The sequence below is a fragment of the Cydia pomonella genome, chromosome 25, assembly GCF_033807575.1.
Source record: "Cydia pomonella isolate Wapato2018A chromosome 25, ilCydPomo1, whole genome shotgun sequence".
NCBI classification, from domain to species: Eukaryota; Metazoa; Arthropoda; class Insecta; order Lepidoptera; family Tortricidae; genus Cydia; species Cydia pomonella.
The window spans coordinates 8,726,786-8,742,917 of NC_084727.1; the positions used below are offsets into that span (position 1 = coordinate 8,726,786).

General features: G+C 38.2%; 1 protein-coding gene across 1 annotated transcript in view; it reads right to left on the bottom strand.

The window, feature by feature from the left end:
- The window catches only part of LOC133531369 (1-phosphatidylinositol 4,5-bisphosphate phosphodiesterase epsilon-1-like), a 208,189-nt gene that overhangs the window by 140,475 nt on the left and 51,582 nt on the right, over nucleotides 1-16,132 (bottom strand). Inside the window, exon 4 of the mRNA XM_061869533.1 lies at nucleotides 1,811-1,953. Coding sequence (XP_061725517.1) covers nucleotides 1,811-1,953 — 143 coding nt within the window. The remainder of the gene's footprint in view (nucleotides 1-1,810; nucleotides 1,954-16,132) is intronic.

Below are 16,132 nucleotides of genomic sequence, written 5' to 3' on the forward strand. Positions count from 1 at the left end.
AATATACGAGAGTGATAGAGATGTTAGATAACGAAATTTCGATTCTCTTGCTTCGCGGTAGACCTATTTTGATGGATTGTGGTCGTGGCGCCCCCTATGCCGAGTTTCGCGCAATAATCCCTATTGTGAAAAACATTATGTACCAAGGTTTGACAGCTAAATTAGACGTTGCTGTACTATCCGCACGTGGTCTGTGACTTTCCCAACAATACAGCGTGTTTTTATTGAATTCCGTTAACTCCGTATGGGTAAGTACGTTTAAGGAAAGTAAATGGCAAAGTTAATTAAAAAAAATTTTTTTTTTCATCATTTTTTTATTTTTATAAAAAGTAATTAAATGTTGCACATAGCGTTGTTTTAACACGAGCATTACATTTAATTCGACCAAACAATTGAAAACTGTGACAGAACAATGTCATTTCGAACATCGATCGTCCGAGATAGAACTTACGTTTAGTAGTAAATGTATTTTTTTTTCTTCAAAAAATACTTATGACAATATACATACAGTTTGTTGGCGAATAGTGCGCTCTCAATTATTATTATAAGTAATACTCTGTGCCTTATATTAGGTACCTACAGAATACAGAACAAACTGCATACTGCACTTAGGTTAAGTTTTAACAAAATTTGCGTGAATACATCAATTGTTCAACAAGATCGGTTTTTATTACTGTACAGCTAGCATGTGTACCTACTTCATCTTATGACGGCATTGATCATGTATACACTCGTACTAAACACTAATTAATATGTAATAAGGAAATGGAGTTAATTAGAATACCGGTGTCTTTGAGAAAGTTAATTATTTTAAGCATATAAATGCACCCTTTAAATTAACGGAAATAAAAAAAAACACGGTATATAGCGGGTGAGCAACAGGCAGCAACGTCAAATTAAATACAGTGTGGTACCTAATAACCGTACAAACTTCACCCATTTACCTATTCCTATGCTGAATTATTAACACTGAGAATTTGTAGTAATCTTTGCAATTAAATTTACGTATTGTCAGTTCATGTGTAAAGGCCTGTCCAGACGGAAAGATCAAATTGTCAATTTGATCAGAAAAAAAAATTGGCGTCAATCTCATTCAGCTTGTTACGTCTGGAGTATCCTTCATGCTTACGAACAGGGCAGTATTAAATGTATCCCAAACACCTAAGATAAGATATGATAAGACTCACTTGAGCCCAACAACGATTTCCATAGCACAGTTGATAGGTCCAATGTTCCAACGCGTAAGAGACACTCGTAAGATACACCCCAGTGCCGTCTTCCGATCCTCAGCTACCTGTGACACACACTATGCTCCTAAAGCTGCTTCTCGCTCTGCTCCTGGCGCATTTAATCTCGACGTTCTGCACTAAGTATTGACCCTCCTTTGACTCGTGCCAAAAACCGACAAGATCAGGAGCGGTGGGCATGACGAGAGAGGTTCCCACACTACGTCTCTACCTACTTTCCTCGCTATTTCCCATGCTGCTCGAAGAGTGTGTGGCAGGGAAGTAGAACACGCCAGCTAAGCTACTGGTCGCCTTCACCGCGGCCCCGAAACCTAGCCCCGCTCAAACGGTATGATCAGGCTAGACGTGGGTTGGGTGACGATCGGTAGCGAAGACCTGGCCAACACCAGCAGCCACATCGTCCACAAAACGACGAAGATCAACCTTCCCAAATCAGTGGGAAGCGACCCGCAACAGCCATCGTAGCCAAAAGGCGGATACGGTCACTCATACCTCCCTCCAGGTATCAAAGGTCATCCATCCCTAAAGTACAATGATCCCTAAACACATAAGATAAGACTTACTTGAGCCCAGCAACGATCTCCATGGCGCCGTTGAAATTGCCAATGTTCCAACACGTAAGAGCTACTCGGAGGACACACGCTAGTGCCGCCTTCCGATCCTCAGCTGCTTGGGACAGCACCAGCTCTGTCACCCACGCTGACACCTGCGGACAAATCAGGAGTTTAGTTTTACAACTAATAAGAAAATAGGGCAGCTGAGCTCAGATTTGAGAATTTTAGGTGAATATATCTGTCCGCTATAGTTCGTGTCATCCAAGATGACGCGTAGATTTTTCGAATCCAACCTTTATTAACATGACAATTCAAGTCAAGGCACGTGTTTTCGTGAATGACACGATATATAATTGGCTCGTAAAATTATAAAGTGCAGGGACAACTGCAGCTTAGGCGAAAAATCCTGCGTCAAATTCTCAAAAATCGAGGTTTTGTACTAGATGGTTTCTTCCTCCAAAACTTACCAAACATAACGAAATTTTGAAATCTAAATGGTAATCATATCATGTATACGTATGTATAAACTCTTTATTGTACCAAACAAAAAAAACACAAATATTGACACTGTATAGGCAGTACCAAGGCGAACTTATCTCTCTTCCAGTTTATCTTCAATCTATGTCGGACTGTTTTGTTTTTTGGACTAATTGATATCATGTTTTTCATTGTGGCCTAGTTAATTAGGCCGTTTTTACGATGTTATAGTGCTCTAGCGCTTTAAGAAAAAAACAAAAGAAGCAAAATAGTCCGACACAGACATTTATAAATAAAGAAATATATAAATAAATAAATATTATAGGACATTATTACACAAATTGACTAAGTCCCACAGTAAGCTCAATAAGGCTTGTGTTGTGGGTACTTAGACAACGATATATATAATATATAAATACTTAAATACATAGAAAACACCCATGACTCAGGAACAAATATTCATGCTCATCACACAAATAAATGCCCTTACCAGGATTTGAACCCGGGACCATCAGCTTCATAGGCAGGGTCACTACCCACTAGGCGAAACCGGTCGTCAAATAAATTGATAATATTGATCTATGTCGAAAAATAATTGATCTAGGTCAAAAACGAAGGAGAAAAGACTCGCGTACGTTTGTATGGATAAATGACCATCACTCCCATATGTTCATAAGTACTAAAGTCATTGTTCTCTCATTTATATCACATCTATTTCAGGTCATCCTGTATACTTTGGTTATTAGAGTCAGACCAAGCTAAGTTGGCAGTGATTTTGACAGCCCAAGTGTTATTTTAAACGTCAAACTTCTATGAAATTATTACGAATAATTAACACTTGCAAAGGCTGCGCACAGTAATAATATATACTAATCTATGGGCTGGACTATCGAAATCGCTGCTAACTTAGCTTGGTCTGAATCTAGGACAAGCATAAGTTGAAAAAAAATCGGCCAAGTGCGAGTCGGACTCGCGCAGGAAAGGTTCCGTACCATTATCTATAAAAACCGCAAACAAATCACGTATTTATTGTTATAGCGGCAACAGAAATACATCATCTGCGAAAATTTCAACCGTCTAACTATCACGTCACGGTTCATGAGATACATCCTGGTGACAGACGTACAGACAGACAGATAGACAGATAGCGGAACCCTAAAAAGTGTAATACTCTTACGATAGATGTCGCTAGGCACCTCCCTAAGGCGCATATGGCGGAAACGTTCGCTGTCCTCGAGTGTGTTGTCGGTATCTCAGTTGTAAGTGCGATGCCCGAGAGCCGCGCCCGAGACAGTGAACTTCTCCACTTTTAATTTACTTATAAGCTTAATGGCATCGTTTCTGTGTTATACAACATTAATTTAAGAGGCTGTCAATACCTAAAGCGCGCACACTGTCTATTTGTATCGGAGTAAATGAGATAGCACTGTCGCATGTTACTGGGCCTGGGCAAGGGAATAATAAGATAAATATTTAAATAAAAAAAAGTGGATTATTAGTGTAATATTTTACTCAACAGCGGTTTAGATATAAATGTTGTGAAATTGTGATTTTAATTGCAGACCCAAAAGTCAAAACAATAAAGACATAGAACCGTTTAATTGTGATTTTAAGACCAATCTTTGCAATTATTTTCTATCGAGCCGATTTCGTTCAATCATGTATCGAGTACAACCACGGTCTTTGAAATATAATTAACATGAACATATATTTTTCTTACGTGACTAAAACAAATAGTCTTTCTTAAAAAACTGTTTAAGTAACATTAATTTCAAGGACATTGGGTGTTGACAGCCTCTTAACATAAGCTGCGGCTGTAGTACGGTCGCATGTTTATCACTTGTCACTATGCCTGTCACTTTTACACTTAACTTTTTTAGAACGTGACAGTGACGAGTGATAAAAATGCGACAGTCCTACAGCCTCTGTAGGGCTAAGATGGTCGGCTCTTTATCATTTGTCACCATGCCTGTCACGTTCTAACAAGTATGTAAGCGCGAAAGTGACGGGCATAGTGACAAGTGATGAAAGTGGAACCATGATGCCGCCGCTGGTCACGTAGTTCCTTGTCATTCTAGAATTTAAATAAAAGAATCATCATTCTTAATAAAAGAGTCATCATGAATGACAATTCTAATGAAAAATAATCTCAGAGAATTCGTTACCCAGGTTTAATTTATGTTCATATTTCAATGTCACTAGTGCATTTAAGTTATTAAGATTAATTTTTAAGACACTTGCTCGTAATGTGGAACTTATTGAACAGCTTTTAGGCTCATAATACTAGATATTTTAAACCCACGTGCTTTTTAAATAATCAATAGAATCAGGCGTTACTTTGCGGAAATCCATGCTAATTAAAGCAAGAAATATTACTTTGCTAATCCGCGAGAAAATAACGTGTTAGTCAATCAGTGCTAACCCGTTATACTTGCGTATTTTACATGCAATTAATGTATGTATGTATTTGATTCAGTTGTCGGGTGTCAAACCGTCAACATCTCCAGCATCTCCTGAGGATGCCTCGTAGAGAAGCGAAACACGTGTCGAGTTTTGTACTTTTGGTGGTGGGTTGTTATATTTATTTGCGTATTTTTTTTGCGGTGGGAGGGTGGGAACATTGATTGCATGTAAAAATACGCAAGTAAGTATAACGGGTTAGCACTGATTGACTAACACGTTATTTTCTCGCGGATTAGCAAAGTAATATTTCTTGCTTTAATTTTCACGTGCTTTTTACAAGCTTTTATTTAACTCGCAATGTAGGTACCTATCGGCCCTATTTAAATTTATTAGCACAAAAAGAGCATAAATAATAATACACAAATTAATATTTAAAGGAACAAAAAATTGCGCTAATATATCTTCACCCAGCTTGAAGTCACGAAGTGAGTCCTACGGCCCGATTCGAAGAATGATTAAGACACGTTTAAGATCTTGGAAAGATCTAAAAGATCGATAACTAAACGACAATTCAAAATTGACGTTTATTTCGATTCAGCTGTGATCCCAGTAAGATCTATATACGATATTTCTAACGCCAATAACATTGGTTCCCCGAATCGAACTGCTTCTGTCAATTATACGACATACAAACGATATCTAAATGAGAAATTATCTAAACCAGAACTTATCGTTATCGTATCTCATTCTTCAAATCGGGCCGTCTGTATGTTTGTACGGGTCGAAACTTGCAAGTTAAATTTGACCCACTTCCCGACTTCTAATGAAGCTGAAAATTTGCATACATATTATTTGACGACCGGTTTGGCCTAGTGGGTAGTGACCCTGCCTACGAAGCTGATGGTCCCGGGTTCAAATCCTGGTAAGGGCATGTATTCGTGTGATGAGCATGGATATTTGTTCCTGAGTCATGGGTGTTTTCTATGTATTTAAGTATTTATAAATATTTATATATTATATATATCGTTGTCTAAGTACCCTCAACACAAGCCTTATTGAGCTTACTGTGGGTTAGTCAATTTGTGTAATAATGTCCTATAATATTTATTTATTTATTTATTTATATGTAAGTCGGTTGATAATGCAATATTATGATACCATCGAGCTGATCTGATGATGGAGACAGGAGGTGGCCATATGAACTCTGTGATAAAACAACGCAACCTAATTGTGTTTGGGGTTTTTAGAATTATCTCGATGATTATTAATTGCCTGCGGTAAGAAAAGTACAGTCAGCGATAAAAGCTTGTACCAAAAATTAAGTTTTTGACAAATATTATCATTATAATTATCGAACTTGTAGGGTAATGTTCTAATTGACTGGAAAAATGGGCTGTATCATGAATTTGAACCATATAAATAAATAGGATAAGTAAGTAGCTTCTGACTAGGGCCATAACTGGCCACGCTCCACTAAACAAACACCTGTTAACCCTACGTGTTACAGGTAGCCCCCTCTGCAGGGCGTGCATGGAGGCAGAAGAGACAGCCGCCCACGTCATTCGTGAATGCCCAGGGGTAGCAGAGTACCGGGCACAACACTTCGGTTTGCCGGGGTGTCTCCCAGAAGTCGTCGGCAACATCAAGGGTCTGCTAGGCTTCTTGGTAGAGTTCGGTTGGCAAGAGTCCATGGGGCCCCAGCGCGCACAAGTTTTTTGCAGAAATCGTGAAGCGTCTGGTTGACGTAACTGTTGACCGAAGATCTGGCGGCTTTCTCGCACCACGTATCAGTATTGCGATACAACGAGAAAATGCCGCTAGCATCCTTGGTACAATGCCTCAAGGGCCTGTTTTAGATCTAAGCCAGTTACAGTAACACCAGTGTATATACTTATCCTTTATGTCTACTACTTATACTTTATGTATATACTTATCCTATAATATTTATCCTATAATATTTATGTATACTGTTATTGTAAATTAAACAGTTATCGAAATTCGACAGAAACACCTTGTATAAGTAAAGAATTGCTTCCAATTCCGTCCAATATCAATATTCAGCATAATAAATGCATGAAACTATCTGTAAGGTCCCATATAAAGCGGCTTATCAAAATGACAGGACCCCTATTTTTACCCAAATCAATAACATCACATGTCACACAACTGTTGCCAATAAATATTCAACCTTATGCCTCAGGGAACAAGGTTCGAAATCTTTGACCGCGATTTTACTACGAAAGTTATTTTGGCTGGAGGTAAATTCCATACAATTTGCATTTTATTATGACCATCTTCGGATTACACCCTGGGACATTTCCGATAGGGTTAGGGTGAGTATGCAGTGGAGAGGAAAAGTCCGGACAGTGATTGATAAAATAATGGAATTGATATTGGTTTCCATATGGAAAGTGTGGGTACAGTTCGCGTCCACGATGACGTACAGATTTGTCAAATATAACCTTTAATAAAATAATTCGTTTAATTCATTCAGTGATACATATTTTTGTTAGTAAAACTAGAATAACTTACACTTGTGTGTTATAACGAGCAAATCTGCACAACACACAACATAACATGACACAAAATGTCTTGTCATGTGTGTTTTAATAAAATGACACTACGAGTGTAGGCATGCGTCTTCGTGAATGACACGATCTATAACAATGTAATAATTCAAAAATTTAAAAATCAAAAACTCAAAATTCAAAAATTCATTCTGCAAGTAGGCCTCAAGGGCTCTTTTACAAGTCAATACAACATTTATAGTAACATTATATAGTGTTATGAAAAATACATAACAACATTTATAAATGCAACAACCAATACCTGGGTAAACATTACATTATAATAATCTTAAAATAAATAATAACTACAATACAATAGAGATAATTTTGTTTATTACAGTAGAAACTACTTAAGTGGGCGTAAATCCAAAAAAAATGAAAGGAACAAAGGTATGGCGCGCCGCGTGAAACTCGCGACGGATTTGGCGTTCGCGCTGGTTGTAACATTTTACCTCAATAATTCTGAAAGTATTGACGACCAGTCTGGCCTAGTCAAGTGGGTAGTGACCCTGCCTATGAAGCCGATGGTCCTGGGTTCGAATCTCACTAAGGGAAATTATTTGTGTGATTAGCACAGATATTTGTTCCTGAGTCATGGATGTTTTCTATGTATTTAAGTATTTGTATTTGTATATATGGTTATCTGAGTATCCACAACACAGGCCTTCTTGGCTTGCCGTAGAACTAAGTCAATTTGTGTAAGCATGTGCGTATAATATTTATTTATTTATCTGACCTTCCAATCTAGACTAAACTAGGCCTTATTGGGATTAGTCTGGTTTCCTCGCGATGCTTTCCTTCACCGAAAAGCGACTGGTAAATATCAAATGATATTTCGTACATAAGTTCCGAAAAACTCATTGGTACGAGCCGGGGTTTGAACTTGCGACCTCCGGATTGCAAGTCGCACGTTCTTGCCGCTAGGCCACCAGCGCAGCAGCTATGTATGCCTGCCTGTACAAGGCCTGTATGTATAATATAATATATTGTAAGCGCTGGTGGCCTAGCGGTAAGAGCATGTGACTTTCAATCCGGAGGTCGCGAGTTCAAACCCCGGCTCGTACCAATGAGTTTTTCGGAACTTATGTACGAAATATCATTTGATATTTACCAGTCTCTTTTCGGTGAAGGAAAACATCGTGAGGAGACCGGACTAATCCCAACAAGGCCTAGTTTACCCTCTGGGTTTGAAGGTCAGATGGCAGTCGCTTTCGTACAAACTAGTGCCTACGCCAAATCTTGGGATTAGTTGTCAAGCGGACCCCAGGCCCCCATGAGCCGTGGCAAAATGCCGGGACAGAGTGAGGAAAAAAAAAAATTGTATCTATTTTCAAACTACATCATAGGAAGGTCCATTGTAATTTTATTATACTCTGCCCTTCTCGAGGACCTCTCTTATCCTTTGAAAGCCTTGTTTACCTACTCGCCTTTTGTTATATTATAGCTCTACCACTTAAGAGGAAAGGGGACGGCCGCTTTTCCATATAAACTTAGTCCCCATTTTCCTGTCTGGATATTGAAATAAAAAATATTTTTTCACCACACCAGCTGGTAAAGTTTCTCTTGATTGTTCAAAAATTTATGAGAAAGTTGCATTTTATCCTCATGTGTGGCAAAGTAATCTGATGCAAACGTTGAGTTATTTCCTTTTTTTTAATAATTATAGATCATATGTAACAATCATAAGTAATACATAAGCAGTGCAGAGCGTGCATGGAAGAAGAAGAAACAACAAAACATATTCTCCTAGACTGCAAACAGGTAGAAGTATACAGGAACAAATACCTAGGGACTCCGTGCACACTAGGAGAGGCAATTAGCAACCTGAAAACTTTGCTAGGTTTCGTGGAGGAGCTGGGGTGGTTAGAGTAGCGCTACCTCGTTTCACGCAAAATAGGCACAATGGTTGTCGATTTGCGGAAAATGCCCAGAAGCACTAACTAACTAACTAATACATAAACAAAGGGTTAGATAATATACATAGGTAGGGTAGAAAAGGGTTTTCAATTGATGTGTGGAAGGGCGGCACCGTCGTCGAACCCAAGCCACCTGGCAGTGGACTTAAACCGGTGGCGTGTGTCTCGGATACACATGCTGGTGGCACGTATAAGGGTGATACTGATCCTGCATCTCAGCCAGCCCAATATGGTGCTTAGAGAACGGTTCCACCGTTGAGATATAGTTTCTGCCATATGTTTTATAAAGGAGGACATTTGGGGTGCATAGACGCTGTCAACAGATGTTACAAGTGGGGTGAACGTTGCATGTCGCATTTCGCAGGCCGTGGAATATCTGCTTTTCGTCTTCAGCTGATTTTAGTACAGATGTGACGGGTCGTGAGAGGTAAGAAGGAGCGTCAGTGTCGACGACACGGATATCAAACAACGCCTCCCTCTGCGCATCCCAAACGCCGCGACAAGATAGATCTCAAGATAGATTTGAGTTATTTCCTTGTTAGCTGGTAAAATGGACTTTTGAATGATGGTTTTGAATGATAAATATTTAGTGACGTTCACTTGGTTTGATTTTGTTTCATATCTTACAGTTAATGTTTTCTTTGGGTTGGTGTGGTACTTTGTGTTTTACTTGGGGGCATAATTTGTTAACCCTCGCAACGCTTAAGATTCAATTTTTCGTATCACTCACTACGCTCGTGATTCAATTTTTGAATCTTTCACTTGCTCGGATATCAATATTAGCACGAGCGGTTAAATAACAAATAACTAAGTATTACATTAGTTACCGTATATTCATCATAGCGATGATCCTTCGTTTGACTTTTTTAGATTTTTTGATTAGTATACAAGATGCTCACGGCATTGCGAGACATTTTAACTAAGCATTCCTGGTAATATTTAGAAACTAAGATGTCATATAAAATTTTCTGGATTAGGCCTAGTTTCAGAGATAATTAAATGATTTTCGAAATCATTCTTTCGCCATAAGTCGGACACATTTTTGACTGCGGTATTGCCACTTTGAGGTCTAGTCTGGTTATACCTATTGAAACTTTGAAAGAGATCGAAAAATTAAAAAAATATATTCGAGAGGCTACCTCCAAATGAAGAAAAAACTTTTTAGCTAATTTTAGGTTACATGTTTATCAATAAAAATTACGTTTTATGTACAGGAGTGTTCAAAAAAGGATAAAAAAAACAAAAAAAAAACTTTTTTGTCGAATTTCACAAAAAGTCATATAACATTTTTTGCTTCTGTTGCCATCAGGAATGCATTTTTTTTTATTTTTTATTTATTTATTTATTTATAAAAGAGAAATTACATCGGCTATGATCACTTATCTGCCAAACTGCATAGCAGTTTGTTGGCAGAAAACTTATTCTACCCTCCAACATTGTTAAGTAAGTTACTGCTTACTTGATTTATAGCTATATTTATAGTGCGAGTGCGATTTCTTACAAACAATTGTAATAGCTTTAGATAGGCAGACTAGATAAACATTAAGCTAACATAAACATTAGTAGCAATAACAGACTATCTAACTAGGTTTGTTTACCTATTTAGTCAGTCTGTTACTGCATTGTCATGGGAACAGTAGGTATAGGTGCTCGATTTCATTTCAACCAGATACTGGAAAACAACAAACACACGGAGTGAAGCTAAACAAAGTGTGTGGGATAATGAAGCTATCAGGGTGCAGCATCCCACTGCCCCCGAGTGTATTAATATTAGCGCTATACTACCTATACATATATATACATTTTACGGTAACGGTAAAATCATGTCATATCAATCAATGTCATAAATATAGGCAAAGTAAGAATAACTCATTAGAATTAGCTATTTGAAGTAAAAAAAACCGGCCAAGTGCGAGTCCGACTCGCGCACCGAGGGTTCCGTACACACCTGTAGATAAGTAAAAGTTCACCCATCACGATAATCGAGTCATATCAATTATTACTTAAAAATATTTTTATTGTGATGTAAAAAAAAATTACGGTTTTCGCAATGTTTCCTTTATCTGTGCTATAAGGCGTTGCTTAGTACAAAATTTCAAGGTTCTGAGTTCACGGGAAGTACCCTGTAGGTTATAATTCCCTTGCGAGTATCGAAAATTTGCGGAAATTGGCGGCATAAACGGCTGTTTCTTTTGATTGCGTTGGCTTAGAAGTTTGATTTTTTTCACAGCTCCAAGGGACAGTAGACCTGAGTATTTGATATAAATTCCAGCTTGATACCTCCACGAGTTCCTGAGAAAAAGGGTCTTGACAGACAGACAGACGGACAGACGTACAACACAGTGATCCTATAAGGGTTCCGTTTTTTCCTTTCGAGGTACGGAACCCTAAAAACGAAATGTCTGTTTATATTATGACTATTATGAGTAGACGAACAAGTTGGTCGACATTTTGCCCTCTAGACCCGCGTGGGCGTTTGATTGATATACGGGTTTATCGGAAAATTATAGGAAAAATTATCAACTTTATTTTATTTTTGTTATTGCATGATTTTTATTAAGAGTAAGAGTTTAGATTATGATTTATTGGTGTATTACTACTACTATCCGCTGGCTTAGCGACCGAAAATGAGACTTGGCCTCCGACACAAGACAGCGCCACTTTTCTCGGTCCTGTGCGACCTCTCGCCAATTGTCGACTCGAAGCTCGCGCAGATCCGCCTCCACCGTGTCGCTCCAGCGATACCTAGGGCGTCCGATAGGACGTCCTCCTGCTAGGCGACCCAGGTACGCTCTTTTTACGTTCCGATCTTCGTCTCTTCTCTCAAGGTGGCCCAACCAACGGAGTTTGTGGGCTTTACTTTCTCCCATGATGTTAGATTCAGCCACTAGGTCTTCAATCTCACGGTTCTTAAGGACTGTCCAACTTCCATCCGGTCTTCGTTTGAGGCCGAGTATTTTACGGAGGATTTTCCTCTCGGCAACTAGCAGCATGTTTTCTTCCTTGAGTGTTAGTGTCCATGCTTCGCATCCGTAGGTTAGGTTAGGTGTATTAATGCTTTGTTTTAAGGAAATGTTTGTTTGTACACCTGTAAAGGTAGAGTCTTGGTGAGTCCATGTAAAATTGTTACACTAGTAATTACCGGCAATGTAACCCATTTATCACAAACAATAAAGATAAGTTTATGATTATGATCTTAGTTATAAAGCGTAGGGTTTTGATCTTTAACAAACAAACAAAAAAAAGTTTCATCTGTAAAAAATGAACAGAAAAAAATAACTTAGCTTCAAACTATTCTTGTACTACGAGTATGGGTACTGAGTGACGATTTACATACTTAGATACATAGATAAAGTCCAAAACTCAGAAATAAATATATTTTTTACAAGCTTTTATTTAGTTTCACCTGTCCCGTTGTCTGTCGGTCTGTAATCAAATCTTGCAAATTAAATTTGACCTACTTCCCGGTTTTCGATGAAGCTGAAAATTTGCATACATATGTAAGTCGGGTGACAATGCCATATTATGGTACTATCGAGCCGATCTGATGATGGAGACCGGTGGTGGCCATAGGAACTCTGGGATAAAACAACGAGCGTAGCGAGTGATGCGAAAAATTGAATCTTGAGCGTTGCGAGGGTTAACAAATTTTGGCCCCTAGTAAAACACACAGTACTACACCAACCCAAAGAAGACATTAACTGTTGTGTTTGGGGTTTTTAGAATTGTCTCAATGAGTAAGTAAGTAAGTAAATATTCTTTATTGCACCAACAATTATACATTTTACATACATGTAAAACTACAAATGAATTTTAAAGGAAAATAGAACCAGGTAACAACAGGCGGTCTTAACGCTAAAAAGCGATCTCTTCCAGACAACCTTTAGGTAGCAGGAAATTTAGAACTCATACAAAAGTCAACAGGTAGTGCAAGGAGCTAAATATGGAGACTATTAAACACAAACACACATACTACTTATATTAGTATTTTATGCAACAGTTGTATAAGAAGGGTCAAAAAAGGCGAGTGGCGTGAGTTACAATGTGAGCCGGAGCCGAAGGCGTAGGCGAACATTGTAAAGGAATACGCCACGAGAATTTTTTGACCTACTTATACAACGTTGCATACAATATTTTTCCTACGAGTCAACAAAAATAAATCTTAATTTAGGTAAACAAATTACAGCAAAAGTATATAGCCAAGACGCGCGAGCATACCTTGTTACGCGCCCGGCCCGCCCCGGGCCGCGGCCGGCCGGTCGGCGACACCTCCTCGTAACTCATGAGGCCCTGGTACTTGCTACTTGCTAAATTAATTTTTTGGACAGTTTTTCTCAATTTTGGCCACCGTGGCCTACGGAGACTAACAAGCAATGCTAAGCGGTCTTCGTAGTCTATGGGTGTTGCTATATTACGGGTGTCACATGCGTGTTTCTGACTTATGAAGTAATTATTTTTACTATGCAACCAAATGAATATTTTGTAAGTTGGCATCAATGCACTTAGTTTAAAACTGTATTCGTTTTGGTTTTGTTAGGTTGGTAGCCATTAATCACAGTAACATTATAGCTTATAAAAGCACAAGAGCTTTTATGAGGAATAGACAAAATAGACTTTTCTTGAAATCTTTTATGTATGTTCTTGTATTCGTGTTAATGAATGCATAAATGACAGATAACAGTAGAGGAGTAGGAAAAAGTATTAAAACAATATCTAATATACTAATAAATACACAATATAAAAGAGTATTAATTGCTTGTGGAAAGAAAAGTACAGTCAGCGATAAAAGCTTGTACCAAAAACTTATTTTTTATACTACGTCGGTGGGAAACAAGCATACGGCCCGCCTGATGGGAAGCAATCTCCGTAGCCTATGTACGCCTGCAACTCCAGAGGAGATACATGCGCGTTGCCGACCCATATACTCCGCACCTTCGTTGAGATCGGGCAACCATACTCACCGCGGATTGTTAGGGTCGGCAACGCGCATGTAACTCCTCTGAAGTTGCAGGCGTACATAGGCTACCATACTTACTATCAGTGTTGTCTATGTTTACCACCGACGTAGTATAAAAAAACAGAGGCACTCCGGGAGTACCGACGGAAGTGAAAACTTAAATCCTATCTCAAATAATCGGACAGACAGACGGACATGAATAAATCTATAAGGGTTCCGTTTTTTGCCATTTGGCTACGGAACCCTAAAAATGACAACATGCATGTGTAATGTACGTACAATATACAATATGTGACGTTATCTATGAAAAGGGACCTGATTGTCGATGGCGCTTCCGCCGTTATAAACGATGGTCCGATACAAGTACAACGCTGCGCGACGCAGTGCGGCGTAAACGCCATCGACAATAAGGTCCCTTTTCATAGATAATGCCACATATATGTACATACTTATATACAGAGGTGTCGGTTACGGCAAAGGTAACAGTGTGAATGGTTTTTTCCCATCTCAAAAAATGCCCAACGCTCCTAAAGAAGTTTTCACCTTTAAAACGTTTGAGACCCAAGAAAAGGTTTGTGGTACTCGTGAACGGGTGCTGTTTGTGGAGACCGGTCTGTTTAAGCTCACACGGGCTACATGTTATATTATAACCCTTATTCATAAAACTTTACGGACCTGATTTAGTTAATTTATGTTTTATCCCTTTCTTACAAATACACAAGTCAAAATGATAGATAAGGACCAACGATTCATAGCTAATTCGGGCCAGTAACGCGTTAATGAATAAAGCCATAAGTACCTATATATAACCTTAATTTCGACTGGCATTAACTTGAGACACTTCATTCCGTTCGTGTCTGTTTGTCTGATTTAATTTCTTGTCTATTAATTACTTATATAAGAATTCAAGTCTTGCGGCCCGATTCGAAGAAGGATTAAGACACGTTTAAGATCTTTAAAAGATCGATAACTAAACAACATGTCAAAATTGACGTTTATTTCGATTCCGCTGTGATCCCAATAAGATCTATCTAAGATATTTCTAACGTCAAAGTTACATTGGTTGCCAGAGAAGAGCTGCTTCTGTCAATTATACGACATACAAACGATATCTAAATGAAAACTTATCTAAACCAGAGCTTATCGTTATCGTATCTCATTCTTCGAATCGGGCCTTTAGAGACCCTTAACATCTCGAAGGATAATTAAAAATAATGATCCTTTCATTTTGAATCATATTTTATCACTGAAACTTAGAGACTTTTACGTCTCTAAAGAATTTTAGTGTAGGTTTGCTGGGTGTATTTTTTTACAATAGTTTTTTTTATGTAATTGTTTTTTATTTTTATTGCTTTTAAAAATGACATTTTATAATGTGGCTTATTTGCTGAATAAATGTTTGATAATGTTTATACTAATATTTATCAATCAGCTTCATTATCAGTTTATCACCCCGCGCAAATCATCGTCATCCATTAATTACGTCATACAAATTTCTAGATTTTTTAATCCCCCTCCTTGCCACACTTGGTCACATATGAAGTCACATTTTTGCCAATTTTGTTTTCAAGGAAATCGACAATTCGTTAATATTTTATCGAAATATTTTTGCAAAACATATATTAGTAATTTTAACCCAAAACTGATTATGAAAAAAAAACGAATTATAACTTTATCGTCAAAGTAAGTCAAAGTGGCGTAACAAAGTTTGTGACTCCCCCTCCCCCTTGTCCCAATATATCACATTTTCTTAACCCCCTTCCCCCCCCCTACACGCGTGATGTAATTAATGGATGACCCCTTATAAGTACGAATGATGTCAAAATTAAGTGAAATATAATGAAAGTGACATTAACTTATAACTTCGGAAGGAAAGTCTTGGTAAAGTGTTAGAATTAACTAAATTACCTGCCGTGGCTGTAATTAAATGGAGCTCGGATGACGATAGGGCGGGGATAAATCTATCGATAGAAAGTTACTTTTCATCACACATTCTCGTAAACGGTGTCAT